Below are 11,435 nucleotides of genomic sequence, written 5' to 3'. Positions count from 1 at the left end.
AAGACAGATCAGGCTCAACTTTTGAATGTCGACGTGCTTACGGAATGCTGCAGCAAACCAATCATTCGCCGAGGGAAAAAGAAAGGAAGCTGCATGCCTCCGTGTGCTCATTGCCAGTGTTTTCTGCTCTGCTATGTACCCTGCTTGTGTGCTGTGATTTGCAAGCCAGCGCGGGATATATTTCCTTGATTTGTTTGTCTGTTCAGCTGTGCGAGGTTGTGATTGAAACAACCAAGAAGTATAGACCGCCATTCTTTTCATCAAGCTAAGGCTTCGCTCATTTGAACCGGGGACGATGACTGCTGTTGTTTACACGATGTTCGACAGCTATGTGGAGTGGCTTTGTGTTTCAAATTGCAATCCTAAGTGCAAAAAGAAGTTACCGCAGACTATATTATTAAAGGTTGATTTCAACTGGCAGGCTCTGGCTACAACCACCTTAATATTCATTCAACATTGTTTGCATTTCTACTTACCCGTGATCGCTTCATTTGCCAAACACGTTAGTGGCCGGTCACCTTACCAATGAAACTAATGTGCTGGTGTCTCCGGCGAAGAATTCCCTCAGGGCTGCATGCAATGCACAACCCAGTTTGTAGCCCGTTGTGACTGAAAGCTTTCACACTGGGGAAACGTTGTTGTCACAAACGCAGTCAAAGAATGCGATAGGATTGAGGGAACAGGGGGATTGTCCAAGTTGACTGACTGCATGAGCATATGTTTCTATCGCCACCGTGTTTCCTCCACGCAGGCGACGGAGAAAACGATATAGAGACTCCTCGCGCTTGCCAATGCCAAGTTTCTCTAAAACGTCGAAATACGAGACACCCAGCAGCGAAGTGTCGATATTGCCGGAGAGAGCGGCGGGACAACGATCAGCGCAGGATCGCGGCTTCGCCACTCTTATGCGACGGTGTCTTCGGTTTCCGCTCTCTGCAGCTTCCACCGAGACACTAGCCGTGCCTAATTGTGCTAGCTTTGAGCACCACAGTTCATAGGGTTCACAGCGCCCGAGCGAAAGCTCGCGCAAAAGAACCGGCGAGCAGTCGAGTCGTTTCCAATCGACGGGGTGGCTAAACGCCGGTTGTGTGAATCGGGCTTAACGCCTGAGCCAGCTTGCTCAAAGCAAATCTAACGTTCTTGAATGTCATGTAATAAAAATCTGAGACGTGCTACATTCTATACAAACTTGATAAAAAAAATCAAACACTCACCTTCGGCTGCTACGTCCGCCGTACCGCTTCAAGGCAGAAGCAACATGGCGCTCGACGTTTTGGGGTGTTGGGCTGGGGTGTTTTCAGTGTTGCTTACACGCCTAGTCGTGTAAACCGAAACCGAAACACCAATTTTTACTACCCCAAGTAATTTTTTGACGATTTATCACTAGCAGAGCGTGTAAAAATATGCTAACGAGTGAAAATGGGGTGTAAACAGGCGAAATATTACATTTTCGCTAACAGTGTAGCAACATTCAGCTGCTGCAATGAATCATCTACTTATCTGTTTTTCCCAATAGTACGCAACATGTACAACTCTTATAGGGTAATACGCACACGACAGGGAGCAGCTACTTGCCTGGCACGCACAAGAGGTTTACCACAAGTCATTCATTTGCAGTATTGTTTTTACAGCAAACTACAAAAGTTACTACAGGGGCAAACCTGTGTAGAATCTAAAGCTGGAGCATAGCTCCATTTGATTCCATAAAAAAACATAAGAGATTGCACATGTTACAGGGCATGCAGTGCAAACACGTAACGATAAATGTGCCTTGTAGGCGCAGTCTGTGGGCGCCCCGGCAGAGGAGCACCCAGCTTCGCAGGATGCGGGGGAGGTGCTCGAGGAGGAGGCGGAGGAGGAGGAGGACGCGAATCAGGAGGCATCTACCTCAACGCGTAAGATATTTGACTTGACTAAGGGGAACTAAAACCGTCAGCAACATGAACATGACCACACTTATTACTGATCTAAACTATGTTTTCCTGCAGAAATGCCACGGCCTCGAGCACGGCGAGCCACGGTTCGACCAAGGCTGCCTGGTCGAGTCCCTCGAGTCTCTCGACAGGAGCAGCGGGACGAGGCGGCCTTTACGGCCGTGGCTAACCAGCAGCGCCTGCTCGACGCCAACGCAGGCCGCGATACGAGAGACGAAAGGTTCCAGGGACAGGTAATGTTGACAAATCCCTGAAGCACAGTAACATGATTAAACACAGACTTAATTCACACATAAGGTACCAATAGTTGGTGTCAGCAAAGTCTTCGTAACCTGTATGAGATGTTGGATGTCAAGAAATCTGCAAATCATGTTTCAGATCACGCTCGGCATGGGGCAGGTCCTGGAGCGGCTGGACCAGCTGGCACAGAACGTGGGGCAGCTGGCGCAGCACGTGAAGCAGCAGGCGCAGAGCACGGACCGGATCGCAGACAACATCTAGGAGGGGGTCCTCTCCATGCAGCAAAACGCTGCCTTCATGCGAGAGGTCATCCTCCTGCTATCCAGCCACGCTCTGCGTCAGCCTCAGCCCCAGGCCCAGCCCCAGCCCCAGCCCCAGCCCCAGGCCGAGCCCCAGGCCGAACCCCAGGCCGAGCCCCAGGCCGGACTCCAGGCCGAGCCCCAGGCCCAGCACCTGGCCCAGCCTCCAGAGGATCACAACTAAGTGTTGATTACTGTACCTTTTTTTTCTCACATCCAAGGGGATCTTTTTTTTATTTTGTATATATTTTTTAATGACAATGCCCCCAGTGGCTGCAATAAAATCTCATGACCTGTCGATCTATGTTCTCTGGCGAATGTTGTTATCTGTATATAATGTTTTATATGACAGTGCCTGAAGTGGCCGCAGCAACGTCTTTCGTGAACTGTCAACTTATGTTCCTTGGAGATTGTTGTTATTTGTATATACTGTTTTATACGAAAGCGCCTCGAGTGGCTGCAATAACATCTTTCGTCGAACTGTCACATAAAAAAAAACAGAAGTTTGTTTTCACTTGCACATACAGTTTTGTACTGCAACGTGTAGTAGCCTTTTGTGCAAGGAAGGAATTTGCAATGTTTGCAAAGATTTTTATTGCTAAAAGAATATCTCTGTCACAATCCACTCATGTGTACCCTCTTTGCAAACAACAAAAATATATCAAAATTCTATAGTTACAAAGAATACATAAAAATGTGGCACACCTGGGAAGGAGGAACAGAATGAAGCAGAGGGAAAAATGAGATTGTTTCATAAAGAGGCAAAATGATTTGCTCCCAGGTTACTTGGTCATACCTGTTACACAAGCCAATATCCAATAACACACGAGGAAATACATGACATAAAATAACAGAGTTTGCTGTGGGGAAAATGAGGCGGCCTGTCTGTGTTTGCCATATGAACTCAACTAACCAACCACGATCATGGACACATGATACTCATTATCTCATATCTGTTGCAAAATAAAATGTTATTCTATGGAGATCTATGGGATTTTAATCTATGGGATTTTAAGTGTGTAACGGTGGTTCCAAAGGTGTACCACCTTTGGAACCACCATTACACACTTAAAATCCCAAAATACATATTTCGGAAGCAGCACCATCCTTCTGCGAGGGTTGCACAATGGCTGTGCTGAAAACTGTGAGGAGCAGGAGCTGAAGAGACTGCGCAGTTCATGAACCGTCGTGACTGTGGACTGGAGAGAGTTTTATGCACTTCTACGGGGAGCTCCCTTGGCACCAAGGGTGCTGATGGGGGCCTTGGGTATTCACGGCACCTCAGCCCTTGCGGAACTGCCGGCATGGTGGCGACGATGACGACGAGGGGCTCCCTGTCGTCGCTGGCCTCCCTGGACGGCAGGACTGCCAGAGAGGCTAGATCGACGACGGACTCCTTGGTGGCGCCGCCGCTGTTGGCGTGAGGAACTGCCAGAGCGGCCTGCAGAGGGCCCCGCGACGGCACGGCTTTGGCAGGTCTCGAACTGGGACACAAGGCCTTGCCTCAGAGCCTTCCCCCTGTCCGAGAGGCGCACCGGAAGGTGGGCAGGAACCTGCCCGCCACCTTCTGGCTCTAACCCCGCCGAGCCCGGCTCAGAATCGTCCGAGCTCGACCCAGAGTCCGAGTCTGGACTGTCAGAGTCGGCATCTGGCTCCGGTTCTGGCTCCATCGATGCAAGGCATATATTGTTGAGCACTGCACACGCCGTTATAATGGCGGTGGCTGTTGTTGGATGGTAATACAGAGCCCGGTGCCTTTGCAGGCACCGGAATCTGGATTTCAGCAGCCCAATGCAGCGCTCCACAACGGACCTCATCGAGGAATGTGCCTTGTTAAACCGGCCGCTGGCGGTGGAGGTTGTGTGCACCCCAGGGACAGGGGTGATGAGCCAAGGTTCCAAGGCATAGCCGCTGTCTCCTGCGCAATCAGACAAAGAAATGTTCTAATATTGTTTTATTTACTGGGAATTTTGATATGATGTGAAAAAGCGCAAATGGTTAGGAAGAGAAGGGGACAGGATACAGCGCTTTTTTCACATCATGTTTAACCAACTAATGCACCAGTTATTTTTAATTTTATTACTGCAAAGGCCAAACAAGAACACCTTTGTGCAGCAACTTCTTCCTGGGTATGTACACAGTGTATGCACAAGTAACAATGTTAGAAGCATCAGTTTATACAGTATTGTAGCCTATAATCCAGGCTCAGCCGACATGCACAAATTTAACAATTTAAGCATGCTCACCAAGCAGGAACCTGCCATCGTCGATGAGCCGGCCTTGCTCGAAGTTGTCGCGGAGCCAGGAGAAGCGCCAGGCAAAGGAGTCGTGCACCGACCCTGGGTAGCATAGGTCGATGCACATTACCCGGCAGCGGGCGTCACACACCTGTTGTAGAGATAGGATATATGTGCTCAGTAGTTTCCCCGAATGATCAAGCAAAGCACACTGTTAGGCAACGCCAATTCCAGCCTTAAGCACCATTTGCAAACTAATAAGCAAAAAAAGAAGAAATCCACGACTAAGGTGATTGTAGGACACATTGCGCCATACATGACCAGGCACTGTCAGTTTGGATACACAAAATGAGCCACGCTCTAGCTGTGTAAAGTATGTATGTATACGTACAATCGCGAACAGTATGATCTGAAACAGCACTCCGGCCGCCGCACGGTACTACCTGCGCCGCCTATCGCATCGCTCCGCAAACACGGCGCAGCCTGGGGCCGAGTGGGCGTTCCAATGCGACAGGCGGCGCAGGTAGTACCGTGCGGCCAGAGCCGTATATGGGGAGAGTTTGGTCAGTCTATGGTCTCACCGCCGTAACGCTCTCCTCTCGAGTGAGCCAATCAGCACGCGGCGTAGAGCGAGAGGCATGAGCGCATGCGCGTGAACTCCCGGCTGCTCCCACCTGAGTGAGGAGGGCCGCCATCTTCAATCATTCTCCCGGCGGAATGCGTGGGATCGGCATCTAAATCTCGATTATTGCCTTTTATATCGCTGGCTCTGGCAGGAAAATGACATTCTGTTATTCCTCGGTGGGTTAAAAATCTAATAAATCAAGATTTTTCGGCATATGGCCACAAACTTTTATTCAGGCGAAAAAGAAGTCGGCGCGTAGCAGACGACGCGTAGCCTCAGCAGCGCTCTTCTCCGACCAGTCTCCGACAGCGTTGCTCAAAAATGGCGGTCGCCTCCTCTGTGCTCCCTTCTTTCTCTCTAGCTCCTTCGGCGCTCTCCTCCCTTTCGTTTACTTTTCTCCTCTCCAACGTCTTCTTCGCCACACCCACTGGCCAAACTCTCCCAATATACGGCTCTGCGTGCGGCGTCCGGAGCGCTGTTTCAGCTCATATTGTACAACATGGAAGAAGAGAGAAAAACAAAGGGGCGGGTGGGGGTTGGGGTTGGGTCCGGTCCAGTGTCGAGCTCGCTCCCTCCCAGTCATCCCCCCCATAAAGCCTACGTTTATATAGTTAAAAAAAAAAATGAGCAGCTTTCTATGCCTACCCTGCATCCGCGTCGTCATACAATATAAGTTTCGTTCAGAGGTTACTTACCACCATCACGTTAAGGGCGTAGTACTGCTTCCTGCACCAATACGCAGCCTTCGTGACGGTGGGGTCGTACTTGGACGGGCCGACGATGCTGATCATCGTCCCGTCGATGCACCCGATGACGCCCGGAATCCTGCCGAGTAGTTGGAAGCCCCTCTCGCTTGCCGTCTGGGGAAAGTGGATCCGGCCATGTTGGATCCCCAGACGGCGCACAATAGCGACGGACACGGCCCGCAAGGCGATGCTGACCGTGCCTTGGTCCCGTGCTATGTGCTCGTCGCTCGCCACCGTGCCTTGGAAGCTCCCCGTAGCATAAAACCGAAGGGCGCACAGCACTTGGTCCTCCACAGTCATGACAGTACTTGACCGACGCAGTCTCTGCAGCTCCGGCTCCTCGCGGAGTTGGTCGCACAGCCACCGCACTAAAGTCTTCGCCAGGCGGTACTGCTTCCGAAATACGTGCTCCGGGAGTTCAAAAGCATCCCGATGGCTCCGGTTGCGCCTGTCCACCGGATACAACAACTGAAATATCGGGGTGCAGTCCATCGTTCGACGGGACGGCGCGGACGCGTTGCACCCCATCTTGCTTCGTTCTTTCGAAGCGACGTAACAGCAAAGTATTCATGTCATTTTGACGTCACGTCCGTTAATGGTAGAGCTTCCGGTTTACCGATTTCCGCTCACTTTTGCTTTGTTTTCTTCTGCAAATACCGTCATCAGCGATTCCACCAATCGACATCCAAAGAGAGTTGTTGACGTCACTTCCCTCTCCCTAGTCTCCTGGGAGTGCAAAAAGCGCAACATAGCCCTCCAGAAGCGCTTCAGTAGGCGCTCGGTTAGCGCTTCAGCAGCGCAGTGTCACACTCCTTGTCCCGTGCTTGCTGCTGCGGAACAGCGCGTGCACGGCGATTCCGTCGTTGTTTTTCCTTTTGCATTGAAAGAAGAGGAAGTAAAAGCCGCTCTCCAAGCAAAGGGTCGGGCAGACGATCCAGAGTTATGGACGCTGAGCGACTAATTGATTGGGTTCTACATCATCACTTTCTATTCAATATGCGTGACCCCGGTTTCAAAGACACGCAGTTAAAGAATAGTCACCTTCGAAAGAGCTCTGTGTCTCGGTCCCTCAGGCTAGGAACAAGGTTCGCCGGGTACCCATCGGTATCTCGGTGGCGAAAGATTTCGCGCATCCACAAGGCTCTTCTGGGCGTTAAGTCGTCCACACACACATGCACTAGTTGCGCATGAAAGAGCATTTGCCGTATTTTTTTATTTCTCTCATGCCTGCCACCCGACCACAGGAACCGGAACCGCATTGCACGCGCTAATCCGCAGCACCGCGGTACAAGAAGGGCTAACAAGGCGCTACTGAAACGTTAATCACGCGCTATGTTAGGACGAAATCACGCCCTAGGAACCGCCAGATAAGCGCTCCTTCGAGTGCTCCCGTAGCGCTAACTTAGCACTCTGCTGTATGTGTGAACATGCCTTTAAAGGGGCGGTGCAGCGATATTCAATTGGAATGTTTTTAACTTTTCACGAGCTTACTGGCACTAATGGGACTCAAGTATACTTGCACGCAACGCCACTGACCAACAAACTCCTTTGTTGCGCTGTAATTTCGATGACAAAACCGAGCGCTTTCGTTCAATCTCTCCTTCGCAAAACCTGATGACGTAACTGGGTGGTAGCAGTACCGCCCAGTGACGATATTTGAATGCGGCTCATAGATTGGACCCGAGCATGGCGTGGACACTCGATTTGGGCTCGTGATAATCGATAGCTCGAGAAGCATTCGGGTAGTGTCCTGTATCCAATCGCTGCAATGACGACAACAGCCGAATCATAACAATGTCTGGAACTCAGCGCGTGCCCTGTGCTCTGCCAACCCCAGTGCATGGCTATGATCAACATTGGCGGCATATAATCGGCTCCAGATCACGTGGCCGCTTGTTCTGCAGAACAAGCGGCCACGTGATCCGCCTCAACTGGCAGTTCACCCCCTCAACTGGCAGCCATGGCTGCGAGTTGAGGGGGTGAACTCTGCTCGTTTTTCTTTATTTTTTTCTGTGACTTCGATTGCGTGTGGTGAAAAACGAACGGGTATTTCACAGGTAATTAACATCAGGGATCCGTTCTAAGCGGTTTTTGCGCGAAATACAAAAATCGTTGTATCGCCCCTTTAAGGTGCAACCCCACCCCTGGTTAGTGTGATTCTGAATCAACAGATGGCGGTGGGATCGCCTTCCAGGCTTGTACATCAATGCGAGAAATTGTGTGTGGTGGCGCTTCGATACAGTGGGATATTTCTCTATATCCTGAATTTGACATCCCTGGTCCCTTGCTTATTTTTGTCTGCACGAGCTTTCTTTGGAACGCGCACGGCTGTGCCAGTTCTCATGCAAGGGGGCCAGTTGCCACGCTCCGAGCTCACGTCTCCAGCTTCAGCAAATGTGGGCAGAACAGAACGCGAAAATCATCCTGAGCCAAATGGCGAGACACATGTACAACAAAACTACCGACGCGTTGAAAAATAAAAAAAATGCCGGTGCGCTGTTATTGGGGATTTCAGAGGCCAATGACATATTACAATGTGATCAGATTTATACTGATGCGAATGAAGGTGACGAGAAGACGAACAGTGAACTCAAAAATAAAGGTTTAATCGGTGAACTTGTTCCAGCAAAAAAGTAAACAAAGAGCGTCGAGGCAGCAGAAAAGCAGGCGGCGATTCGGCAGCGTAACAAAGAGCGAGAGCGAGACTGACTCGACAACGTCGCTGGCAGCTGCTTATCTAGAGTGCGTCACGTCACCATCTCGAAAGTTCGGCAAAGAAGGTTCGAGCGTCGCGCGTTCGGGGTGAGGATGAACTGGCACTTTCGAGGACAAGAAAACAGGGCGAAGGTTCCGTCTGGTGCAAGAATGAACACGAATTATCCTCCAGAAGACCGTGACCGAGCGTTGCTTTCTCGGCTCTGCGGGCGGCAATATGACGGGCCGGCCTTTTATCGTGCATGTGATTGGATCTTTCTGGATTTCCAGCAAAACGCGATGACGTCATAGTCTGGTTTCCAAAATTATAACTTGAGGAATTAACTACCTAAAAGCAAAGACTATTTTTTGGGCGGTCAGGTGTCTCATTTAGGTAGCTGGGTGTTTATTTTTACCCAAACCACGAGACTGGAAAACACGAAAAATAACACTCAGGTTTAAATGTTGAGTTTGGTAAACCCAAAGTAAGACTGGTGCGGGGGTCATAATAAAAAATGCCGAGGTTAAAAATAAACTCACAGCAATAAAGAATAATTAATAATTTTAATACAAATTTGGTGATAAATGCAATGACTGACCGGGCAAAGATACTGGGTCTGTTGATAGCTTTTGCACATAGTTTAAGCAACTTGCAGGGTGTCACAAAAGAAAAAAATACAGGGTTCATTTTTACCGCAAGAATAAACTAGGCATCGCCGAACGCTTAATCTCCGCCCATGTCAAAGTTTCAGCCTAATACGATACCTTCTTCGAAAATTATAAGTGATTTTATGAAAAGTTCAATGGGAAAATAGCGGCCGACGTAGTTTTCGAATACATGGGGCTCTATGGGCACCAGAAACGAAACACAGGCAAAAATGGGCTCCATTTTTTCCCATAGGAATTTTCAGAAAATCACTTATAACTTTTAAATAAGGTGTCCGTTTGGGATGAAAATTTGGCATCTGGTTGTGACCTCTAGCTCTACCTTTGGGCGGGGAATGAGCGTTAGGCAATGCGTAGTTTATTTTTGCGGTAAAAAAAAAAAAAACTGTAAATTGTTTTTGTGACATCCTGTGCCAGTCTTAATTTGGTGATTCATGCGCGCAAGTAGTGGTGTGCAAAAATGAAAACGATGCGAACGGGTAGGCTTTGACGTTGTATAACATATAGTGTAAGCACGCACATATAGTACGCTGATTAAGAATGAAACAGCCCTACGTTTTAAACTAGCGTTGAGCGTGTCGAAAGTTAAGGGTGCATCAAAAGCTAAAGCTTGTACACATACACTGCTCAGGCCATTGTGTTTGAATGCTCATAGTAATTTATTACCCTGAGATTTGGTGCAACTTGTCTCCTGATTGCTTACAACAAAAAGAAGGAAACATTCTAACTCTGGGTTGGTAGAAAAACTCCACCTCTTGACGGCCACCAGTCATCTCGGCGCCGATTATGAGTATTCACTGCATGCCAACGGTCGCGTGCTTAGAACGAGTTTTTCCCACGTGATTTCATACGATCGCAATTGTTCTTGACAAACAACAATGTTTAGCCAGGCAAGCGGTCATATGTGAAGCTTACAATATTTTCTATTGGTTGTGGCACACCTGGCAAGTTGCATAGTTTTTTTTTTTTCTTTTTACAATTCGCGAAAAAGAATGCTCTTGGTTTACCTTGGTCTCTAATAATTCATGTAGCACACAAAAGAGCACGAACTGAATCGCTGTGGGAAACGATAGTAATAATGATAAACAAGCGTGTAATCACGCGAAAACTGAGGGTAAGCTGTTCTCACTAAATACATTACCAATAAGGTACTTGGTTTTATCCTGCGAGCGAAGCGGAACATACAAGTGCGAGCATACTGTCCTGAACTACACTTCCAGTGAACAAGCGTATCATCCAAAGCACTGAGCTCGCTTTTATAACGTGTGGTGCGCTCAGCGATCCCCCACTGGAACAAGCGCACCATCCAAAGCACCGAGCTCGCTTTTATAGCGTTTGGGGCGCTCAAACCTTTGAAAACACAACTATAATCAATTCTCTTATTTCAATTATTTTTATTAAGTGCGCCTATGCTTTTTTGTTTGTGTTTTTTTTTTTTTTTTTACTTTTACGTTCACGTGCCATTTTCTTAGTTCTATATTATTTTTCCACAAGTCTGACAACTATAGTGTGTTTCATTATAAGAGCCACATAATCAAAGATTTAGACAAAAAAAAAATAAGAAAAGAACGCGAACACACATTAAAAATGCGATGTAACGGCGCATTCAAAATTAGTCGTTAGTTGTTTAGAGAGCAGCAATTTCGTGCAGTGCAACTGTTAGCTCGGGGTCTTTAACGTGCATTACGCAGTATATGTGATACGCGATCGCACCAGATGGGCAACTGAACCCAGGATCCCTGCTAAAGCCCCTTGATAAAGGCGTTTTTTACAAGTACCGCCAACCATTATTGTGAAAACGCGCAAGACACGTGCCACGAGCGGGCGCTCCGCCGCCATTCGCTTTCGAGGGCCAGTCATTATATACCCGTGCCACACGGGAAACTCGAACTCCATTTACAACGAATGACATTTGAAGGATCGGACAATCAGCGCGCGACACTCCGAGCGTGGGGCGTTCCACGCACGACAGATCGCGAGCCGATTCGTCGATC

General features: G+C 48.7%; 1 protein-coding gene across 1 annotated transcript; it reads right to left on the bottom strand.

Annotated features, from left to right (window-relative positions):
• Positions 1–3,542: 3,542 nt before the first annotated feature.
• LOC115320012 (putative nuclease HARBI1) lies at positions 3,543–6,169 on the bottom strand. Its single transcript, XM_029980092.3, has 3 exons — positions 6,031–6,169; positions 4,720–4,861; positions 3,543–4,391 (listed from the first exon to the last, which is right to left on the bottom strand). Exons 1-3 carry the CDS (start codon positions 6,124–6,126, stop codon positions 3,745–3,747), a joined length of 885 nt encoding a protein of 294 aa, XP_029835952.2. The 5' UTR covers positions 6,127–6,169; the 3' UTR covers positions 3,543–3,744.
• Positions 6,170–11,435: the final 5,266 nt, after the last annotated feature.

Source organism: Ixodes scapularis, unplaced genomic scaffold, assembly GCF_016920785.2.
Source record: "Ixodes scapularis isolate PalLabHiFi unplaced genomic scaffold, ASM1692078v2 PGA_scaffold10__122_contigs__length_95168666, whole genome shotgun sequence".
Taxonomy (NCBI): domain Eukaryota; kingdom Metazoa; phylum Arthropoda; class Arachnida; order Ixodida; family Ixodidae; genus Ixodes; species Ixodes scapularis.
This window is presented reverse-complemented; position numbering and strand designations above follow the sequence as displayed.

Bases quoted from the DNA above. Each gene is read 5' to 3' on its own strand.
- LOC115320012 (XM_029980092.3), bottom strand. From the start codon at position 6,126: ATGATCAGCATCGTCGGCCCGTCCAAGTACGACCCCACCGTCACGAAG. The intron at 4,862-6,030 runs GTAAGTAACCTC...TCTCTACAACAG, and splicing joins ACGCCCTTAACGTGATGGTG to GTGTGTGACGCCCGCTGCCG. The intron at 4,392-4,719 runs GTGAGCATGCTT...CTGATTGCGCAG, and splicing joins CGATGGCAGGTTCCTGCTTG to GAGACAGCGGCTATGCCTTG.